This window comes from Rosa rugosa, chromosome 3, assembly GCF_958449725.1.
Source record: "Rosa rugosa chromosome 3, drRosRugo1.1, whole genome shotgun sequence".
In the NCBI taxonomy this organism is placed as follows: domain Eukaryota; kingdom Viridiplantae; phylum Streptophyta; class Magnoliopsida; order Rosales; family Rosaceae; genus Rosa; species Rosa rugosa.
The window spans coordinates 48,541,742-48,565,846 of record NC_084822.1 but is presented as its reverse complement, the minus strand read 5'-3'; the positions used below and the strand labels follow the sequence as shown (position 1 = coordinate 48,565,846).

Genomic DNA, 24,105 nt, shown 5'->3' with positions numbered 1-24,105 from the left:
TAAAAGTTTTATTTGTCTAATTTTAGGGAGATTAGTTCTCATTCTGATGACTTAAAGGTTTATTGGGGGGAAATAAAAATTTATTGGGGGCAATAAAAGTCTCCAACGACCTCTCGAGTGACCTATGAGATTTCCGATGACCTCTTTATGGACCTTCGGTGAAGTCCGGCAACCTAGCTCCGGTTAAGTTTCCTATGGCTTTTCTCTCTTCCGTTTTTTCTCTCTATATAACAAAGGGATGAGGGCAAAATAGTCTCAAAAATAAATATAAAAGCAAAAAAAAAAAAAAAAAAACTTAATTGGGTATTAGGGAACAACTTATAAGAATTATTATGGGTAAGTGAGAAAAAAAAAAGTGGTTGATGTAAGGGGGAAAAAAATCCCTAGAATTAGTATAAAGGGACAAAATCGTGGCGGCCTTTGTAACTAATTTTATGTTGCATTGGAAGATTAAAATATATATGTGACAACTTTCTCAAAAAAATATATATATAAATGTGACAACAGGTCTAAAATGATTCGATATTGGATATCCATGCATCAGTAGCCATATTAAAATAATTGATGGCATGGAAGTGGTTACAAAAAGCAATTACTTGTTATTTAAGTCAATCGAATAAATAAAAAGCTAAACAGGTTTTTAAATTTGATAAAACTGGTATATAGGCTTATCATGTCGTCAAGGATAAAGACCGGACTTTTATCTTGCTCAATTGTAAATGAGGCGACTTCAGCTTGAGCTCCTTGACATATATCTAGATTCAGAACTCGGTTATTCTTGAATTTGGCCTAATTAATAAATTCAATGTATATGCTACTGTATATAGAAATGCTCCAATTCTTTATACTAACTGTCGACATGTTTAAACTATTAAATTCTTATCTGAATGCTTGATCACAGGAATTGTTTAGAGAAAATTAATCATTTTTCTTCAAAATAAAGAAAATAGGGTTCATCTTCAGTCGTAAGGACGCAGATGCTGTTCCCATTCGGCCATTTGTAGTTAATTGCAAGTGGAAATCCGAGAAGGATATATATACGAATTTTTGGAATTTAACTGGGAAAAGAAATTAAAGGCATGGATCATGTCTCATCCATAGATTAAATTAATTAGGTGATAGTGCATGGAAGTAGCAGCTTGCTCTCTACATATATTTCTGAGCTACTACAATGAAAACTAAATATAGAGCCAAAAATAATATTCCCTACCTTGGTACTAAATTCCAAATGAATGGCTTCACTGATGACCACCATCGTGTCCATTTGTTTTTAGCAAGTTACTATTTGAAACTGTAGGATAGACTTGTAGACTACATATACTATATGTAGTAGTATAGAGAATATGATGTATGCCACTGAACTTAGTAATATGAGATGATGAATCATTGAAATAGAAGAGTTATGTTAACAGAAATCGTTAACTATCCAAGAATCTTGGGCAAAAATATTAAAACTAATTAGCCATAAAATAAATTAAATAATTTTTTTTTACGTCAATCTTTATTGATGAAAATTAATTCTTACAAATGGTAGCTAATTAAGAAGCAGCTACTAGGGGATGGAGGATAGAAACCTCTCCACCGAACACAACTGCTAGCTCTAAATAAAAGGTAATCATAAAGCAATAAGAAGGCACTTAAACTATTTTTTTTTTTTATATATATTTGTAAAAATTAAGAAAGCAACTTGTTTGTTTATATATTTATTTTTCCGATGACAATTATATGAAGGGAAAATTTCACAAATAGTACACCAAGTAAATGCCACTAATAATTCTTATACATAAAATTCTAAACCAAGCATTTCAGTACACGAAATCTGAAACTCGACCCACTATCAATACACGACAACAATGACGCCGTTAATTTGAGGGGTAATATGGTCTTTTCAATTTTTTACTCTGAGCACCCGACTCTCTCTCTCTCTCTCTCTCTCTCTCTCTCTCTCTCTCTCTCTCTCTCTCTCTCTCTCTCTCACTATGGGCACCCATCTCTCTTCCTCCCTCCCAATCCCGATCACCTCTGCAATTCCAACGTAATCAATCCACAGCTTTTCACCTCTGCTGAATCAACAACTACAACAACAGCAACAACAACTCAATTAGGAACAATGAAAATCAATTCTGGGACTCACTTTCCATACTGGGCTCCCTCAAAGGACATCACTGTTCAACCCCAAGTCCTTTCAAAACCCCAACACCGAAATTGACAATCTGATGGGATTACAACTAACCAGATTAGACCTTTGGTCAATCAATGCAAAACCCAAATCAACACCCAATCCAATTGATCAGATTTCATACCTCTCTTCTTTCTCTTTTCGTTATAATTCTCTCTTTTTAATCAAGCTGCATTATCTCAATTGAACAATTGGAGAGGAAGAAGAAAATGTTTGTAATTATGGAATTGTGGAGTGTCGTCATTGAACAGTGGATCTCATGCTATCGGTGCTCTCGACCGTGAGAGTGATGGGTTTTGATATTTGCAGAATTGCAGGATACCAGGGCTAAGATCCTTGGAAGATGAGCGATGAAAGATGAAAACCCAATGTTTTATGGGTGGAAGAATTAAACATAATCTATTTACGAACTCATCTTTAACATGAACTCACTCACCGATCGTACTCCGATTTCTCATTCTCTGAGATCAAAAACTTATCCACTCTGCTCCTTCGCTCCGGCGCCACCGACCCATTAATCTTGTAAATCACCTTATCATACTCTGCACAAAACCATCATCAAAATCAACACCATCGTACCAAGCGGAGAAGCAGCATCGAGCTCGTCGCAGCCGTTCTTGCTCGGAAGGAGCAGAAAGTTTCACTTTTCTCCTTGTCTTTGCCACAGAGCCAGCTCTTCGTCTCTGTTGTTGGCATTTCCCGAAGCTTCTTTCTATTTCAGTCTAATCAGTCCAAGCAAGCAATCAACACAGAGGTAGGAGAAGAGGGCTCTTCTTAATTATTCGGTGAGTCAGAATTTCAGAAGGCCGGTGGGGTTAAGTTTCGTGGGTATGGATTTGGAAGGTGGAGGGGATGCGGTGGTCGCCGGGGTCGAGGTTTCTGGGTTTGGGTGTGTGGGGGTGGGGGTGGGGGGACCGAGAGGGAGAGAAGGAGAGAGTCAGAGGAGATCAGGAGAATTTTTTTTTTTTTTTAAACCAAAAAAATGAGCTAGAGTGTGAGAGTACTAAATTACCCTTTGATAAATGAATAATGGTATTAGAGTTAACGGCGTCATTGACGTCGTGTCTACATAGTGGGTCGGGCTCGAGAGTCCGTGTACCAAAATGATCAGTTTGGAACATTATGTACAAGAATTATTAGTGGCATTTACTTGGTGTACTGTTTGTAAAATTTTCCCTTATATGAATTGTATTTATATTGATTGAAATTGCCATCTCAAAGAGACATGACAAAAGTGGAGTCACTATTTTTTTTTTTTTTTTGAAAGGGGAGTCACTATCTAAGTAACTTCGTATTAGACGAGTGGTTATAGCACATATGCAAATACAGATATTGGACTAGGACGCAGCATAGGTAGGGGTTGAATTTGGTGACGGACTGACTTCGCTTCCCATATGATTTAGTGACGAAAGATTGGCGTCAAAAGTGACTTGGCCTAAATTGGGTAATTTCTAGTAATAACGGGTAAAATAAATTAATTGCCCGAGACGATTTCAACACATAGTAGTTTGTGTACTTTTTTTGTTAATTAGTTTGTTCATTAGAGGTCTTGTATCTTAACAAGATGATTTTCTTTATATGATGGTGACCTAGATAGAAAATGAAATTAGACGCGAGTATTTATGTTTGAAGCTTGCGATTACTTGCCAATCATAATTACCGATGAGCATTTTTGAACAACAACCCACGAGCATGATATGAAATTTAAAAAGTATAATTTTTTCGTCATTTGATCTGGAAAACAGTAGATACCAACATACCAGCTGTTCAATTCGTGAGGGAGAAAGGCATACTTAATATTAGAGCCGTGTTTGAAGTTAGCCAATTTCACAGGACGATTAGTTATTAAATAGAGCGAATTACCTCTAGCTAAAATTACATGAAAATTATATGAAAATGTAAGCATAATTGGAACAAAAATTATAAATTAGAATCTTAATTATATGAAAATGTAAAACAAAAATCCAATAAGAATATAGCTAGTGAGCCGTCGTTTATGCCACATGGATAAAGACAGAATAGAAGGCCACATGGACAAAGATGAAGAAGGGGCCGGACTGCTCAATTGGCTTAGAAGGCAGGGAATTCCGGAATTGTTGTAGATTCACCGCTTGATGACTACATCGTTCCCACGCATTATAAATTCATGCACGACCCCTCTATCTCCTCACTCCATTCAAGCATCACTACTCGCTCTACTACTAGCTCTCTCTAGCTTTTGCTTGCTTCACAGAGCTACAGACATATCAGAAAAAGAGAGATGGAAAGCCAGCAACAGAGAATAGGTGTTGGTGAGCGTGGAAGCAACCGCATCTATTCAGCAGAGGTTGAGACACCACCACCCTCCGATATCAAACAATTTGATGACCATCATGATGATCCTGAAAATCAGGTCTCCATCTTCATATATACATCTTGTACATCATTTTTCTTGCGCTCTTTTGAATCGTATTAAGTCATTGATTCTTGTGTATGAGTAACAACAAGCTATCTGATTTCTGAGGTTGTTTCTTGTTATATATCTATGATTAGAAGCCTGGATGGAGGAAGTTTCTGGCACATGTAGGACCTGGGTTTCTCGTCTCCTTGGCTTACCTTGACCCCGGCAACTGTAAGTCTCCCTCTGCTTCTCATTTCAGTACTTCTTTTGTACATATATGATCGAGTATATATGTTTTGCTTTTTATGTTTATTGACAAAAAACTTACTTATATGGAATATCGATCTTACATATATGATCGAGTATATATGTTTTGCTTTTTATGTTTATTGACAAAAAAAATTTACTTATATGGCACAATCGATCTTACAGTGGAAACTGATCTGCAAGCTGGAGCAAATCACCAATACGAGGTAAAATAAGATCCATATATAAACAGAAGTAAATTAATATGCAGCTGGAACTGGAAAAATCTATATAGGGCTGTGTTTTTCAGCTTTACAAAATTACATCGGATCTTATTTTAAGGACAACGTAACATTAATTAGTCCTAACTTGAATGCATAAAATGATAATATATATCAATTTTCTGAGTTATCTAACAAAGTATCTTAGATACATCATTTATGGGCTATACCAATTGATATGTCTGACAAATTATTGTTTGGCATGAGGTGTCTGTTTTTTTCTTTTTTTCTTTTTTACAAGGGTTTAGAGGAAAAATATAAAATTTAAACCTTGAATTTATGACCAGCCTCTTCTATACCTAACATTGTGCGGTTCGGTCCTAACAAAGATTTCACAATATTTTAAAGGAAACTGAGTCCTAAGAGGCTAAAAGGATCTTTTAACTTGTTTTTACTCAATGTCTAAATTGTTAAAGCAGTGGTCTAATATTATATATTGTGCTATATGTTTTGATGATCAGCTACTTTGGGTTATACTCATTGGATTGATCTTCGCTCTCATAATCCAATCTCTGTCAGCAAACCTTGGCGTGAGCACAGGTAACGGCAAAAGCAATGTTATAGAGCTTAAGCAAATAGGTCCAATCGATCTGTTAGGTTTTATGTTAATATTAAACTGAATATTAAAATATAATTTCTATTGTTAAATTTCTCACTTTTACTGATCATACTCGTTCGTTTTTCTTAAATTTTCAGGCAAACATTTGTCAGAATTATGTAAGGCGGAGTACCCACCATTTGTCAAATACTGTCTCTGGTTGCTTGCAGAGGTTTCTGTCATAGCTGCTGATATACCCGAAGGTAAGCCATACATGATACATATATATATTCAATTCAACTTTATGTGAAATATATAATGGAAAAAAAGAAACGTACAAACTTTGGGTCAATATAGTGCATATACATAAAGTACAATTGTAATTGGCTTAATCTGTTCCATGGTTAATTCTTAATTTTGGCATACATGCAGTGATTGGAACAGCGTTTGGTCTAAATATACTGTTCAACATTCCAGTTTGGAGTGGAGTACTATTGACTGGTTTCAGTACTCTCCTTCTTCTTGGCCTGCAGAGATATGGGGTAATTAATTCATTATTAATTAGCTAGCTAGAATTAGCTGCATGATCAAATTAAACTTCAATTAAAAAATTGTATTTTTCATTATCATGCTGTACTTATACCTAATTTGGTCTTATCCTCACAAAGAAGAGAGCATATTCCTACTTTAGTCCTAGTACATCAAGAAAATATTACTTTTGGACAAAATGAATCTTATAATCTATACTATTATTAAGAGAATAGGCTTTGTTAGCCAAAACTGAAAATTTTGACAGATTTAACCTTGAAATATTAAAAAACTTTAAGAATAAATTAAATCACAAAGGTAAATTGGATAATTATAAAATAATTTTTTATTAGAAAATTAAAAAGAAATGATCCCACAACCCCTACTTTTTCTCCCACTATTTTCTCTCTGCAATAACTGTTTTATTTCATTTTTTTTTCTTAAAGAAAAATTATTACACATACAGAGCATGTATGAAGAAGGCTAGTATATTCTATAGTAGCAACTAGCCAGGGACAGTTAGGTCAAATATAATTCTATAAAAACATTATTTTTTTTCTTTTCCTAGTTAATTTCAAGTGAATTAGATACAACTTTGACCTTATTGTTTTGAGCCGTTCGTTCTTTGAGCTTGTTATCAGATATCAATAATGAGTTCAATATCATCTTTTATTATTAATCAGTACGTATACCCTAATTATAGTTTATGGTTAAGATATCTCAGCATGCATAAAAATATATATAATGTTTGTCGTTGAATTAATATTGGGCAGGTTAGGAAGCTGGAAATGCTGATAGCAGTACTAGTGTTTGTAATGGCAGCCTGTTTCTTTGGTGAAATGGGTTATGTGAAGCCTCCTGCATCCGGTGTGATCGAAGGAATGTTTGTCCCCAAGCTCAGCGGCCAAGGAGCCACCGGTGACGCCATCGCCCTCTTGGGTGCCCTTGTCATGCCGTAAGCACATTTCTCTTATTATATCTAGTAATGATCTTTTTAGTTAGTCAAATATTAGGCATGTTAAGCCATCAAGTTAATTTTCAATCATAACAACCCTTTATATTTGTTTAATTTCTCCAGCCACAATCTTTTTCTCCACTCTGCTCTTGTGCTTTCAAGGAAAGTCCCAAACTCTGTCCGTGGCATCAATGTAAGCCCCATAAATACCGATGAGCTTTCCTTAATCATCAATTGCACATACTAAACTGTATTAGATTACTAACTTAATGATGTTTGAACTGCAGGTTGCATGTCGATATTTCTTGATAGAAAGTGGATTTGCATTATTCATAGCATTTCTAATCAATGTTGCCATTGTCTCTGTGTCGGGAACCGTTTGCCACGGAGATAACCTCTCTGACAAGGATGCTAAAACATGTAGCGATCTGACACTCAATTCTGCTTCTTTTCTTCTCCAGGTGCAACTCTTTCATATATCAATGATTCAATATACATAACATGTCGTTATACAGATCAAATTGCTAATCTGTTTTTCAAACTCACAGAATGTGTTGGGAAAGTCAAGCAAAGTTATCTATGCTATTGCATTATTAGCCTCAGGACAAAGCTCAACCATTACAGGCACTTACGCAGGACAATTTATCATGCAGGTTATATATTTGTTTACTTTAATTTACTGCGTACCTACATGTTTATTAGAATATTAGGTGAATGACTTAATTCTGTTTTTCTCATGATGTAAAATTAATGGTGGATTGCAGGGTTTCTTGGACATTAAGATGAGAAAATGGCTTAGAAACCTGATGACTAGGTGCATTGCCATTACACCTAGTCTTGTTGTTTCCATCATCGGTGGGCCTTCAGGAGCAGGGAGACTCATTATCATTGCATCGGTTCGTTATAGTAATTAATTACATATATATAGACAATTAATTTCCTTTTCAGTTTTACATGCATATATAATTATATTTCAGAAAAATAAGGAGCTAACATTTACTGAAATTTGCAGATGATACTATCTTTTGAACTTCCATTTGCTTTGATCCCACTCCTCAAGTTTAGCAGTAGCGCTACTAAGATGGGACCTCACAAGAATTCGATCTACGTGAGTAGTTATTTTCTTTATTTAATTTATGAGATTCATTGAGCTAGCTGAGCTCGAGTATGCACTGTAAATAACTATTAGTTTCATTTCATAAGCTCAAGTTGGTGGGAACGTTAATCTTGTCACTTCGATCATGTGTGTGTGTGTGTGTGTGTGTGTGTGTGTGTGTGTGTGTGTGTGTGTGTGTATATGTGTGTGTGTGTGTGTGTCTGTATATATATATATATATATATATATATATATATATATATATATATATATATGTGTGTGTGTGTGTGTGTTTGTGTGTGTGTGTGTGTGTGTAATGTGAAGCTTACAGATTTTTAACTTAAATCAAGATAAGCTTGTGGGCAACAATATATGTATAACAAGTGACGATGTCATCATGTATTCATGTTGGCATTCTTTGAATGCAGATCATTGTGGTATCATGGATTCTAGGGATGGGAATCATTGGAATCAACATCTATTACCTCAGCACAGGCTTTGTGGGCTGGATAATCCACAGCAGTCTCCCCAAAGTTGCAACTGTGTTTATTGGGATCTTGGTGTTTCCCTTAATGGCAGTTTACATCCTTGCAGTCGTTTACTTAACTGTCAGAAAGGACAGTGTTGGAACATTCATTGAGCCAACAAAGAACGACCCAGCGGCCCTGAACCAAATGGAAAGTGGGATCACCAACACGCATGGACCTCCTGTACCTTTCAGAGAGGATTTGGCTGACGTTCCTCTACCAGAATAGAGGGTTATCCAAGATCAGCTAGCTGCACTCCTGCATCTTCAATTAGAGTTGAGATCTAAACCCTTTTATATCAGGGTTTTGTTGCCAATTATATTGTGTTAATTAGAAACAAGTCAAAATGCTCTTAAACAAGTAGCAGAGCTCTTCTCATTTGTTAATAGTGAATGTAGCTTTATTTTGTTCACATGTATTTGAGTATTGGAGAACAATAATTATATTAAGAAATAATCATAAACAAATTCCATATTGTCCCACTTTTCACAGTTAGATTGCGAAGATGGTATATATAAATAAAATTCAGTTTTTTTTTTTATATTATTTATTTTTCACTGACTTGATTAATTTGTACCATCCTAGGCTCCTAGCATGAGTCAGTTTTGACATATTCCCTTAACGCTTTTTTTTATTTTATCGGGCGGATAAAAAGAATAAATCAGCGTTTAGAGACATGAGGTTTTTAATTATATATGTATGTGTACGTAATTGTGGATCATGTGTATAAAGGGGAAATGAGCATATGAAGACGATCGGAACTTTCAGCATGACGTCCCCGGTTGTGGGAGTTATCCTAAACAGTTCAGTTCCAAATAGTTCAGCTAGAGTATCCTAGTTCGTTTCCAAGAAGAAGAGGGACGTTGAGGGGTCGTCGATCAGCATGCATGTTGTGGGAGATAGGACTGGGGCGGACACCTATATATGAGACAGAGGTTGAGGGGCGCCTGGGCGTGTGTGAGGTGGCGGGCATGCAGAGTAAATCTAGCAAGGCATAGCTAGCTTACCAGTGAGTTAGTAGTCATTTATGGACAAACACAAAACAGAAGAAGAAGAAGAAGACTGCTCAATCGTCTTGGAAGGCGGGAATTCGATTTCAGTAATTTGTTTGGTCAATGGGCCGGGGTTTACCACTTGACTGCTGCATCTTGAGAAATTTTTAAAAGGGTTTTTGTTCATTTACCCCATTTCTAGAGATTTTGTTCCCACTTACCCCATTACCCATTAAGTTTTTTTAATTCTCTTTTACCCAAAACACTCTAAGGAGGTATTCCCTAATACCCCATTAATATTTTTTTTTTTTAATACCATTTTACCCTCACCTTTGTTACTTAGAGAGAGAGAGAGAGAAAATGGAAGAAAGAGAAACCATAGGGGACTTTGCCGGAGCCCGGTTTCCGGAATCCGGCCAATTTTTGCCTGATTCCGGCCACCGGTCACCGGCCGCCGCCCACCAGACTTTTCTGAAAACCTCACTGGAAAGGTTTATTGCCCCCAATAGACATCTATTGCCCCCCAATATAGGGGCAATAGACCTCTATTGCCTCCTAATAGACCTCTATTGCCTCCTAATAGACGTCTATTGCCCCCAATAGACGTCTATCAGCCATGTTTTACCCCCCAATAGGACTTTCAGTCACCAGAATGGGAACTAATCTCCCTAAATTTGGACAAATAAAACTTTGATTACAGAAAAAATAACAAGGAGATTACATCAATTCAAAACGTCTATTGCCCCCAAATAGATGTCTATTGTCCCCCAATAGATCTTTAACAGGTCTCTATTGCCCCAATAGAACCTTTTTTTTTTTTTCATTTTTCTTTGATTTTGGGCTTCTGAACCAATTTACTGCAAAAAAAACAAGAAAATTTGATTTGGACACCCAGAAAATGCTCTGGGCACCCAAGTCTTCTACCTTCGCCGGTTGCAGACCTGGACTGTGAGACGTGAAGAGATGGACGCCTCATAGACCAAGTTCCATTTGATCCATCTATCTGTTACTTTATTTTGCAAACTTCTAATTCAAAATACAATCGAATTCATCAAATTAATCGGAAAGTTGCATGGTGGATCGAGTCGGATACACCATCCCTTCACACCAGTCTTAACCCCAAGGACGAACTGACGGCGTCGCCGGAGAGACCACTGCGTAGTAGGCGTTGTTATTAGAGGAGGATCGGCGGAGCTGGCCAGTCTTGACCCCGAGGAGAGCAAATGGTATCGGAGCTCCGGCGTCGTCCAAGAGAGCCCCGGCTTTGTCGCGTGTCTGCTTTACCAGGCACAAGGTGAACAAGGCTTTGATTCCGATTTTCAGAGCTCGCGGGTGAGCAATTGGGTTTCGGAGAATTTCGATCACGCCTTGGTGGATTGCGCTCGGAGCTCCGCTGTCCGTGACTTGGCCAGGAGGTTCTCGATAAACGCTGCCGAGTTGACTCGAACCTCCATCAAATTGTGGAACAGAAGACCGGCCAGGAACTCGACCCGGTTTGGGTTCGACGCCACCGCAACACAGTCGGACTCCGAGAGAGAGAGTTTTCTCAGATCTGCTTGGGAGGATGAGAGAGAGAGAGACAGAGACAAAGCGTTTTTGGTTTCATAGAGAGAGATAGAGAGGAGAGAGATAGAGAGTACCAGTAGCTGTAGTTATTTAATTAGGAAGTGGGCAGAATAGTCATTTCAATTTAAATTAGGTTAGTGGGAATAAAAATCTGTTGCTGGGGTAAGTGAGATAACTTTGGCTCATTTTAGGGCTTTTGGTCAATGACCCTTTTTAAAAGGGTGTGGCTATTGCCACCCTATTATTTTCTTAGTTCACCCTACAAACATTTGAATTATAGAAAGACTATATATATATATATATATTTTTTTTTTTTTTTTTTTTTTTTTTTTTGAAATGGACTGGTGCAGCTGCCCTCAAGCCTTGATTAATGAAATTGCATAATACAAGGGGGGACGTAGAGCCTAAACCCCTTATTACAATAAGCATAAAGAGAACGTCCTGAAATAATTCCAAGACTCTCCTCAACATTTATGTATTCTAGCAAGCACCAATTAGCAAAGAGTGCACGAATGGCTACTCTATTTGCTTTCACATAGCGGTGACATACCAGAAAGATAACTCTATCATGAAGAAGCATCATTACAAATAACACAGCTTTCCCACTATGTTGCCGCACGGAAACAAATCCGGCGACACTTAATTTCATCCTGCCACTAGGAGGTTGCGTCCATTTGATCCAGTAAATGACTCGCAGCCTCACTAGGCCAGACAAGGTACACTGAGTGTGCATACTGGGACCACGTCCACTTCGCCCTACCCACAAGAGATAGGAATTTATTGCCGGTCGAGAGCCATAGCTAATTAACCATAAAAAATAGTAATACATAAGAGAAAAAATAACATAAGAACAATTTGGGACCTGAGCTCCAGCCCAGGCCCAAAAAGCTTCCTGCCCTAGTCCAGCACGAAGACCACCTGTGTCACCATGCCGCCAGCTCGCACACAGAGTCCCCCCATCGGCGGCACACCCGCCGCTCCGAGGAAACACCGGTCGTCTCCCCATCCCTCCATCCTCCCCAACACGCCAGCAAGCGTCACCGCCTCTTCCAACCATCCTCCACCATTGGACAGCTCCAAACAGCCCAAGTCGGATCGGAGTCCGATCATATCCTAGCCAGTCAAATCCCGTCCTGACCTCCACCCACACATAACCCCCAGGCAAACACACCTCCCGCCGTCGGCGCCCCGCCTTTGGGTAGATCGAGACTAGCCCCGCTCAATTGCCGTCGAACCCACCACCAATCGGACATCCGCGCGAACCATACAGCAAAGCCACAAAGCCGCCTTCACACTGACCGGACAACCAACTACTACCGACTAGAGGTGGCAAACGGGCCACTAAGCACGAGCACGGCACGGGCCCGGCACGGCCCAAGCCCGTTAGTGGCCCGGCACGACCCGAGCACGTTAGAATAACGGGTCGGGCTAGGCCTAAGAATATTGGCCCATTGGCCCGGCCCGGCCCGAGCACGACATATTGTGGGCCGGCCCGTTACAAACACAAAATTTCATTTTGTTTTTAAAAATATTAAAAAACTACAATGATGAGATTTGAATATGAGACCTTTTTATTTAAAATCTCATGACAATTCCACCAATGCTTTCTTTTATATTGTCAAAATAATGAAACAAAACATTATATCCTTGTTTTGACATAAGTATTTTTTCTAAATATTAAATATATGTTTATTAATAAAGACTAATCTCATAATAATACAACTATAGAATGAAGGAAAAAATAATAGATACTAAATCTTCATTATATTAATAAAGATTAATCTCACAATAATATATTAAAAACAATATATTTTGAGTTTTTCTTTTCTTTCTTTATTATAGTGGAATATAAAAAATTATTAGAAATCTAATCTTAAAAAGCTAAGATTAAGAAAAACGTTGTAGAACTTAATTTATTTTAATTTTCTAAATAGTTAAATAAAATTAATTTTTATTTGTTCAAATTAAGATTTTAAAAACGTACTTTATAGTGGGTAGGCACGAGCACGTCCCGTTATTGACCCGGCACGATATGGGCTCGGGCCATGGGCCGGGCCGGGCTTAATGTTTAAGTAAATGGGCCGGCACGAGCCCGGCACGATAATAAATGGGCCGGCCCAAGCACGGCACGAAGCACGACTAGGCCCGCTTAAAATGGGCCGGGTCGGGCCGGGCCGGCCCGTTTGCCACCTCTACTACCGACCACTCGGTCCATGCCGGCCCGTCCGACGACGACGCCATAAGGGCGTGCCGCCGAACAGGTTATATGCTACTGATGGAGGCGCCTAGGGTTTTGGGAGAAAAGCTTAGAGAGAATATCTTTTCTTAACTATTTAACTTAGAAAGACTATATTACCCAAGTACAAAATGGCTAATAAGTACACTGATTTTCTAAAATCCTAATTTGTAAGAAAAATAAATAGATAACCAATTAATTAAATACAAAAACTACTTAATTCCTCATTGGATAACAATAATCTTCATATTCTCCGCCCAAATTTGAATTTATTACTTTTTTTTTGTCTTTTTGTTGCATTCTCATCGTTAATTCGTTATTCAATTCACAAAACTATTAATGTTTACTTCATCAAAATCTTTGCAATACCCTATTTAAAAATGACCTATTTTGGGCTTTTAAATTGATTTTTGACCATGTTTTTTAAAAAAGATGAAAAATAATCATATATAAAGATATAAAGTCTTAATTACCCTAAACTCCAATCGCTCTAACTGTCAAATTTCTCCCTTTCACTTATTTTTTGAATTTTTGAGGAATTATTCTATAGTCTTGGAGTACCAAATACCACGTGGTGGTCCCAACCAATAATATCACTCAAATTTGGTGGGGACCATGCAGAGGGTGAAAAAAAAAATTAAATAAAGATACCAATCAGAAATAACTTCAAGTCATATGGGCCAATAATATCACGTGGTGTGTGTATTATGGTCCAGGACCATGTTATAATTTATCTGAATTTTTAGCCTGTCATTAACTGCACCGAAATCGCTACCGTATATAACCTCTATATTTGGATTGATGCAATGGTAATATTTGATCAATCAATATATTGGCCACTGTACTTATATATATATATATATACAGATCTTATCCAGAGCGAGGTTAGGGTTTAGGATCACTTTTCGGTCGTATATCTACATCTCAACCGTTCTGTTTTTAGGTACTAATGTATAGATCATCTTTGCAAAATTTCAGCCAAATTGATGGTCTTTAAGGTCTCTAACTCGCTTAAACCAATGGACGAACTGAATTTGTCCAACCTGAATCGTACTAGCTTTAAGGCAGTTTTCAATGCCTTAACGACCATCAATTTGGCTGAAATTTTGTACAGATGATCTATACATTAGTACCTAAAAACTGAACGGTTGAGATGTGGATATGTGACCGAAAAGTGACCCTAAACCCTAACATCGCTCTGGATAGGATTTGTATGTGTGTATATATATATATATATATATATATATATATATATATGTGTGTGTGTGTGTGTGTGTGTGTGTGTGTGTTCATTATTTTGCATCTTCCATTGACCGAAGCACATACATCTGGCTAGGCCAAAAGATATATTATATATACATGTGTGTGTGTTTCTGTGTGTGGTAGATTATGTTTCCAAACAAAAGTAAGATCTCTTCCTAAGTTTATTAAGGTAGTCCTTGAAGATGCACATTGATTTTCAAATGTATCGTAAGGATGTGTATGTTTGGTGGGTGGTAGAGATAGTAACTTTTCATTTAGGAGGTCACGTATTCAAGTCCCATCAAGAGTGCGATGGGGTGAGCTTTAAAAAAAAAAATGTATCTTAATTAAAAGAAAAAAAAATTTGGAAGACGACTTCGCTTTGATTAAAAAGATTCAACACAAACATAAAATACAATTTCCAGGTTGAGCTCTTTGCTCTGCAAGCTGCAGTTCAGTTTGCGATATCTTTGCACCATGAGAAGGTTCAATTTGAGACAGATTGCCTCCAACTCGTGCAAGTTATTCATGCTGAGGATGAAGATGCTTCAGTTGTTGGCCATATTGTGGAGGAGGTTCGTGGGCTGTTTCATAATTATCCTTTCTTTTCTCTAGCTCATGTTAATCGTCGAGCGAATAATGTAGCTCATATTCTTGCTCAGACGGCTCTTCACTCTGAGCTGTCTCATACTTGGTTCTTGTATGCTCCCGAGTTTATACGGGATGCCATCTTAAGCGATATTCATCGCTAATTTCAATGAAAGTTCGTTTTATCAAAAAAAAAAAAAATACAATCATTCACTCATTCTTCTTAAGATGAGATTGCTTATTCTTCGAAACATGATTGAACATTGAGGTAATTAACAAGGCCAACAAGGCAACATGATTTTTCTTTATTGCTTTTGTTAGGTTGGTATCAAATTCTCACATCAGATAAGCATCTCCATTGGACAGAATTATTAAAGATCCCAAACAATAAATAATCGTTGACCCAAAAACGAATTTTGACAATAATGTTTTAGCATTCACCTCGATAGGTTGGGAAAAGCAGGCAACCACGCTAGAGAAAGAAAAGAAAAAAAAAAATTTATTTTGTCACTGAGAGATTAGGTTGGATAACTAGGGTTAGAAAGAAATTTGATTAGGGTAGTTATGACATTGTATCTACTTTTCAACTATTTTATTAAAACATGGTTAGAAATCAATTTGAAGACCTCAAAGTGGGTTTTTTTTAAAAAAAAAAAAAATTCTCAAAATTACTCATAAGTGTTGTTTTAAAACTTTTACCAGTTTTTCGAAATCTTTCTTTCAAATAAAAAAACAAAACTATAACATTTATGTCCCAGTTTCGAATATGTTCACAGTTGCAAATTTGTTGAGATAATAATCTTTTCTTTTCCTAATTGGAATATATGCCCATAAATGGATCATGTGGGCGTCAATCAACTCCACAAATTACTATCCAATTTATGTATTTAGTTGCCTTCAGTATGGCCTTCATCACTCCTCCTTAAAGAAAATTAAAGTTTCCTTGATCCTCATAAGTGATTGAATATCCAATTTAAGAGAAATTAGGTTGATTTCTTGCAATGTTTATGTGATTTTCTTATAATGACAGACCCTTAATTGTTGGGAACACCAAAAATTTAGTTCTTTTAGATTGAGTTTGTAAGGTATTCGATCATCATTCAAAAACCTATCCTACTGGCCAGAGATAAATAAAAAAGAAAAGAAAAGAAATAACCAGCCCAAAGAAAAAAAGAATACCATAAGAAAAAGGCCAAAAAGAGAAGAGTGGAATTCTATACACAGACGTTTATCTTGTCGTCTGACCTAAAGACTACTTTGGTATTATTCTCTCTTTCTTTTCTTCGTCTATTATGGCAATTGTTCGATAAGATATATAGAAAGATCGAGCAGCGATTTCTGAATCTGCTTTCATTTCAGTATATATTCTCATTTCTGTAGTTCTCATTTATTTGAGTTGTCTTGAAATTAATGTTTGGGGTTTTTATTGAGATTTTCAACTGTAGAACACTACGCGGTTTTAGGGTTTCGAATGCTTTGTTTCTGGTCCTTCTAGGGTTTGTGTTATACGATCGGAGCTTTTTCAAGGGTTTGTTAAATTATTGTTTATAGTCGAAGTTTTGAGGTTTTCATTTGTTCTTTCTCTTTATAGGTTCTTTCTCTTTCTTGGATCAGAATATCATGGGCCGTGGTGGTGGAAAACTGAACATGCAACTCATTGCCGATGAGAGATCTCGCAGAATTACGTTCCAAAAGAGAAAGAAGGGCATTCTCAAGAAAGCTTATGAGTTTTCAACCCTTTGCGGTGTAGATATGTGCTTGATAATCTACGGCCCAAAACAGTCTGATCGGCGACCTACTGAACTCCACACCTGGCCACAAAACCCAGATGAGGTTAATCGCATTATTGACAAATTTAAGCTCAATAACAAACCAGCCACCAAAACCTACAACTTGTCCGATTGGTTGCATGAGCAAAAGGTCAAGATGGATGCTAAAATCTCCAAACTGAGGAGTGATATGTATGAGGCCAAGTACCCTACATGGGACGACCGCATCAATGATTTTTCAGAACATCAACTGGAAGAGCTTGTACATGTGTTGGATCAAAAGATTGAATCCGGGAAGAGAACACTAAATAATGTGAGGGCACCACCAAAATTGCTGCTAGGTGGAAACCATGTTGCTGATGTAACTAGGCAAAAGCTCTCTAATCACATGCAAGATTATGCGCATTACCTTGGTGAGTATGAGGACCAAAAGCCTAGCTATGTGAGTATGATGGATATGCAAATGCCCTTCTCAATTGATCAGCCTACTAGCTATTCTCAAACGCTTCAATATGATTCAGATTTGAATTCGATGATGACTAATCCGTTGATGGGATATCCGAGCACTTACTATGATCCAAGTGGAGCAAGTCAGATGATCCAGTCTCCTGCCGAGAACAATCCGAATATGATGATGTTCAATAGCGTTCCAAGTTCCTCAGTGAGCCACTATGCCCAACTAATACAGAAGCCTATGTCGTACACGCAATACCCGATGAATATTTCGACTATTTCATCACAACTGGGAACTTCTCAAGTAAAAGATCGTGAAGATGATGATCTGATCCATAACAAGATGGTTTGATGAAATGTTTTATTAATTTACTTTTAAGTTTGATTGATCAAGTTCTGATGTGCTAGAATTCAAGATTTTTACTTCAGTTTACTGCAACTATGAACTATCAAGACTTTAATATGAAGTTACTCGGTTTAGTTTTTGGGATACAGTAGTTAGGCATATTATGTATCTCGATCTCTTGAATAATTTAATTGGTTCATTACATGGGTCTAGGTAATTTAATAGCTTCTTCATACTTGAAGAGTTAAAAAAGTCTTTGGGATCTTGTATATGTAATTGTGATTATCTAGCTTCTTTGATGCGAGGAACTTTACAAACTGCGTTGGTTAAACTCAACTGATTTCTCTAGTTTTCTCAAACGGGTTGTGTATCTCTCAGCCTCATCGATCACTTATTACCTACTTACCTGAAAAAATGAAGATCGAATAACAGGTTACGCCAACATGCAGAGAAGAATTAAAAATGGAGATGAAACTCCACCCACAGAACGTTACTGCGTATTGAGAAAATATACCACATAAGCTACGGTTGTTTCATACATAACTAGGGTTTCGTCACAGGCCAGAGGGGGTCAGACCCTCCCATAATTGCTTAATCAACTGATATGGCCTTGATTTAATTGTTTTTTTTTTTTAAAGAAAAAAAAGAAGAAGATATTTTTGAAAATTTAATTAGAATACTAGATTTAACACAGTGACTTAGACCGTCCCATCCGTGGTGACTTAGACTCTCCCAAAAAACGGGATCCCTTAGTGGAAGGGCCATATATATATATATGGTAAAATAGCCAAATTACCCCCTAACTTTTCTCATGACTGTCAATTTACCCCCTGACATTTCAATTTTAATTATTTACACCCTCACTTTTCTAAATGTTGTCAATTTACTCCCTACAGTCAAATTTTAGACTTTCCATCCAATTTCTCCGTTAACTTAGTTAGCACGTGAGGGATCTTTTCGTCTCTGCAATTGTCACCCAAAAAAAAAAAGTGTTGCTATTTGTACCGAACAAAAATCTTAGTACACCCCCGCCAACTATAAATTTTTTCCCTCTAATGTTCCAATATTACCCTCATATATTAATAAATCAAGAAAAAAAAATACAAAATTACTTTGTTAAAAAATAAAAAAAAATACTGCTATTCGTCTCCCACAACTGTTTTTGTTTTCCCTCATCCTCTCCTCTTCTTCTCTGTCTATCTCTCAATTATCTTCTTCTCAGCATGACCTCTTCCTCTATGTTCCTTTTATCGAGATCAATATAACACAATCCCAACTTGGATCAATCAAGATGACCTTCACATGCTTGCTGTAATTTTAATTTTCATATTCCATACATATAAATATTTTAGTTTGTTCGATGGCTCCTCAATCTTATACACAATACAAACCCCTCCAACTGGAAACATGAAAGATCAAATTCTCATATGAATGTTTGAAATATTAATCCAGTCTGACCTTCAAAGAAAAAGAAAACCAGAAACCTAAATGATCAAAGATGGTTTCTCCTTCAGTGATATGATAATCCAATCATTTGATGTGACTAGCAAATATTAATTAAGCAATCAGTTGCAAGCTAACAACCAACCTTGAAATAAAGGGAGTGAAGAAGAAGAAGAGATGGACAAGGAAGAAGCAACAAAGGGCAATTTTTTTTTCCCCTTTTTTTAACGAAGAACAGTTTTGTATTTTTTTTTTTAATTTCTTTAACGATGTGTTGGTTTGTTTATTTTTTTTTTATGATAGTTGAAAAGATGAAAAAGCCCCTCACGTGCTAACCAAGTTAACGAAAAATTGGATGGAAAGTCCAAAAAATAACTATAGGGTGTAAATTGGCAATAATTAGAAAAGTGAGGGTGCAGATAATCAAAATTGAAATGTCAAGGGGTAAATCGGCAGCCATGGGAAAAGTCAGGGGGTAATTTGGCTATTTTGCCTATATATATATATATATGATTTTTCTCAGGTGCGGACGTCCGTACCGAAATTTCGATACGGATTTCCAGTTTTCACCCATTTTCCGATCACATATTTTGATCTTAACCGTTTTTTTTTTAGGTCCTAATGTATAGATCATCTCTGCAAAATTTCAACCAATTTGGTGATCGTTAAGGCATCCAAAACTGCAATTTACACGAACGAACCGAATTTGTCGAACCGGAACCGTTCGTGTACATTATTGTAATTTGCAGTTTTTGATGTCTTAACGATCACCAAATTGGCTGAAATTTTGCAGAGGTGATCTATATATTAGGACCTAAAAACTGAACGGTTAAGATGTGAAAATATGATCGGAAAGTGGGGGAAAATGAGAAATCTGTACCGTCCGCACCGTAGCCGGACTGTATATATATATATATATATATATATATATATATATATATATATATATATATATATATATATATATATATACGGAGCCGATGGAGAGAGGACGTCCGCACTTTAGCGAAAGTGCGGACGTCGACGCTGCAGCTCTGCTCAGGCTGTGACGGCGCGACGCCGCTTGCCGAACGAAGGCCAGGGGTTGGACGGACCAGTCTGCAGTCGGGTGGAGTAGCCGGCGACTAGGTTGCTGCCCAGAACCTGCAACCTCGATCTCCTACGACCTCGATCGCTGCCCAGAACGGTTTGGGATGCCTCCGGCCTCTGTCCAGCAAGCCCCGAACTGCCGTCGTCGCTTGAAACGCAGCAGAAGCGTCGACGTCCGCACTTTAGCGAAAGTGTAGATGTCCGCTGTAGATCGGGCCTCTATACACACACACACACGTTGGCGCATTATCTGTATATACACACACAATACAGAATGACTCAAATGCAAGTTGGTCTGCTGGGCTCATTATATTATATTATATTATATCAACATACAAAGATCTAACAGTTTTAATTTACCAATAAGTTTAAGCTTAACCAAGACAATTCATTTAGGTATTATAAATAAACATGCATGTATTCGTTTTTCCTTAATAGTTTAATATAGGGCTGAATACTATTTAGTACCATGTGGTATCGGTCAAACATCGATTCAGTCCCTCAACTTTCAATTTCATCAAAAACACTCAGCAAAAGTGGGACCCACATGGAAGTCAAATATCGAAAATAACCCTGGCCAACCAGATATGGAAAAATCAAAAATAAACTCTCACTTTTACGGTTGGGGAGACTCGAACCCACCCCTAAAGATATGCAAATCAAAGCCCCAACCACCATACCACTTGGACGATATTGACATACTGCCAACACAATAATATATATTTGATAGCCAACCGGATATGGAAAAATCCAAAATAAGCACCATATTTTGGTGTTGGGGAGACCCGAACCCACCCCACCAGATTGGCAAATGAAATCCCCAACCACCGTATCACTTGCACAATAATGACAAAGTCCAAACAAAATAATATATATCTTTATATCCAATCGCATATACCAAAAATCTTAAATAAACGCAATAGTTTGCTCAAACCCACCCCACCACGAGTGCAAATGAAGAGCCCAACCACCAGACCACTTACATCTTTTTGGTATGCCAGTTGATTAGGTATTATAAATAAACATGCATGTATTCGCTTTTCCTTAATAGTTTAATATATTACACACAGCACTACGACACTGATTTCTTGTTCTTGTTATCCTGCTTACAGCGACTTCAATTGCATCAAGGGTCAAGACAAACAGGCCAAACAATTGTCTTTCTGTTGCAGAGGAATCTAGCTAGAGCTGTACGCACTGAAATGATAACATGCATCAACAATAAAGTTAATATGCAACTACCTTAATTGCTTCTGCTGATGATTATATAATGCTGATTAAAGAATGGGCCAGTTGATCTTATAAGCCACCACGGATCATCATTATCCTGGCAAATCATCTTCATCGGGAAACAATTAATGAAGTCATTAACTAAGTTGCGACCCCAATATATATATATATATATATATATATATATATATATATATATATATATATATATATATATATATATTCAAATTCCTATATAAACTTCTAGCTAGCTGCTATGAACCATTCATCAAATTCAGAGCTAATTTATTTCGTGTATCCAAAATGTGGTCCTTAATGCTCCAAACACTACCCATCAAAGACCTTCCTCTTTCAGCTTATCTCCTCCTCTTAATCCTAGCGCTTCACTTTTGGAAGAGTTCCAAATTAGGCAAAAGCCAAGTCCTCAAGTCACCCCCAGGGCCATGGAAGCTGCCTATTCTAGGAAATTTGATTCAGTTGGCTGGTCATCCACTGCCACACTACCCATTGAGAGACCTAGCCAAGAAATATGGACCCATTATGCACCTGAAACTAGGTCAGTCGGAGGCTATTATAATTTCATCCCGCAAAGCAGCCCTAGAGGTGTTGAAGACGCATGAGATCACTTTTGCTCAGAGGCCTCTGGTTTTGCAAGTCGAAACCATCAACTTCGGCCGAGGAAGCATTGCCTTTGCTCCTTATGGAGATTTCTGGAGAGAGGTGCGCAAGATTTGTGTTTCCGAATTATTAAGCGTTAAGCATGTGCAGGCATTTCGGTCCATAAGAGAAGAAGAGGTAAAGAACTTTGTTGAATCCATTTCCTCATCATCAGCCATAAATTTCAGCGAGGAGAGCTTGCTCTTGACAAACGGCATAATATCGAGGGCAGCATTTGGAAACAAGTGCAAATATCAAAAGGAGTTCCTAGCAGTGCTCGATGAAGCACTGAAACTCGGTGGAGGGTTTGACATACCTGATTTGTTTCCTTCACTTCGGTTTCTTTGTTTCGTTACTGGAACCATACCCGCGATGAGAAAGATGCGAGACAAGATTGGAGTAGCACTTGACAGTATCATCGATGATCATAAGAGGAAAAGATCATTGAAGGATGATAAACCAGCAGGAGCTGATCATGATGATGAAGAGGAGGAAGATCTAGTCGACGTACTTCTAAAACTCCAGGAGTCAAGTAATAAGCTTGATTTCAAGTTGACAACTGGTCAAATCAAAGATGTCGTTATGGTATGTAATCGTGGATAATGTTAGGTTGATATGCATTGCTACTACATTAATAACCTAGCTAGCTAAAACGATCTTAAATGCATGAAAAAAATACGGATCCAAAAATATATACTATTGAGATCTCTCTATTCTAAATAGTTGATTAAGATCTATGAACAAGTTCCTTATACTCGGATATATATCATACAGGAAATCTTCGTGGCGGGGAGTGAGACATCAGCTACAACCCTCGAATGGGCGATGTCGGAGTTGCTGAGAAACCCAAGAGTAATGAAGAAGGCCCAATCTGAGGTGCGACAATCAGTACTCCTTACAAGTGAACGAAAGAAATCAACAATAGAAGATACGACGTCTGACAATGTTCATCACAAATTGGATTACTTGAGATCAATTGTGAAAGAAACCCTGCGGTTGCACCCTCCTACTCCCTTGCTTTCAAGAGAATCAAGGGAAAGATGCGAAATCGATGGATATGAATTACCTGCGAAGACGAAAGCAATCATCAATGTATGGGCACTGGCAAGAGATCCAGAACAATGGGGGGATGATGCTGATTCCTTTAAGCCAGAGAGGTTCCTCCATGACTCTATGACTGCCAAAATCGACTTCAGAGGGAATAACTTTGAGCTCTTACCCTTTGGGGCCGGTCGAAGAATATGTCCGGGCATGTCATTTGCCAATGCAGTGATTGAGCTAACTCTTTTCCAATTGCTCTACCGCTTTGATTGGGAACTGGCTGATGGGATAAAACCAGATGAACTAGACATGACTGAGAGTTGGGGAGCAACATGCAGGAAAAGGGATGATTTGTACGTCATTGCCACCCCTCATTTCCTTGATTCAATGACCAAGTCCTAGAATAGGAGACGCCTATATGGCACATGAGGTATGGGTCAGTGTGTTATATTGTGTGGGTAACTATAGCGGTATAGCCTACTTGAGCCTATTATTAGGGTGTTATGGTGTTTGTTTTTCCTTTTAAGTTGTACGAGTTTTTATTGAGTTTTTCCTTCAAGTTGTATGAGTTTTTCCTTCAATAAACTGGGACAAGAAGTAATGTGACAACTAAAGTAGCATGGACATTTTGCATACATCTAAAATCATCATCCTGCTCAGGCATACCAAGCTTATGGACTTACTGCGAAGTGAGTTTAGGAAGTAAATTTAATCTCTTCTGAA

General features: G+C 37.6%; 3 protein-coding genes across 6 annotated transcripts; all 3 read left to right on the top strand.

Annotated features, from left to right (window-relative positions):
* The first annotated feature begins 4,205 nt into the window (after positions 1-4,205).
* LOC133738866 (metal transporter Nramp7.2-like) lies at positions 4,206-9,197 on the top strand. The gene is made up of 13 exons (XM_062166537.1): positions 4,206-4,571; positions 4,712-4,790; positions 4,992-5,032; positions 5,548-5,626; positions 5,783-5,887; positions 6,057-6,166; positions 6,926-7,107; positions 7,231-7,300; positions 7,395-7,568; positions 7,656-7,760; positions 7,872-8,003; positions 8,120-8,215; positions 8,632-9,197. The coding sequence occupies exons 1-13, from the start codon at positions 4,440-4,442 to the stop codon at positions 8,956-8,958; spliced, it is 1,632 nt and encodes a 543-aa protein (XP_062022521.1). The 5' UTR covers positions 4,206-4,439; the 3' UTR covers positions 8,959-9,197.
* Positions 9,198-16,463: 7,266 nt separating this feature from the next.
* On the top strand, positions 16,464-18,221 carry LOC133741024 (agamous-like MADS-box protein AGL82). Of its 4 annotated transcripts, none has more exons than XM_062168959.1 (2): positions 16,464-16,614; positions 16,969-18,221. In XM_062168959.1, the coding sequence occupies exon 2, from the start codon at positions 16,975-16,977 to the stop codon at positions 17,926-17,928; it is 954 nt and encodes a 317-aa protein (XP_062024943.1). In that variant the 5' UTR covers positions 16,464-16,614; positions 16,969-16,974; the 3' UTR covers positions 17,929-18,221. The 4 variants fall into 4 exon arrangements, with proteins under 4 accessions (XP_062024943.1, XP_062024940.1, XP_062024942.1 ...); XM_062168956.1 differs by lacking the exon at positions 16,464-16,614 and adding an exon at positions 16,691-16,882; XM_062168958.1 differs by lacking the exon at positions 16,464-16,614 and adding an exon at positions 16,696-16,850.
* Positions 18,222-21,981: 3,760 nt separating this feature from the next.
* LOC133741305 (desmethyl-deoxy-podophyllotoxin synthase-like) lies at positions 21,982-23,958 on the top strand. Its single transcript, XM_062169239.1, has 2 exons — positions 21,982-22,926; positions 23,116-23,958. Exons 1-2 carry the CDS (start codon positions 21,988-21,990, stop codon positions 23,782-23,784), a joined length of 1,608 nt encoding a protein of 535 aa, XP_062025223.1. The 5' UTR covers positions 21,982-21,987; the 3' UTR covers positions 23,785-23,958.
* The last annotated feature ends 147 nt before the right edge of the window (positions 23,959-24,105 follow it).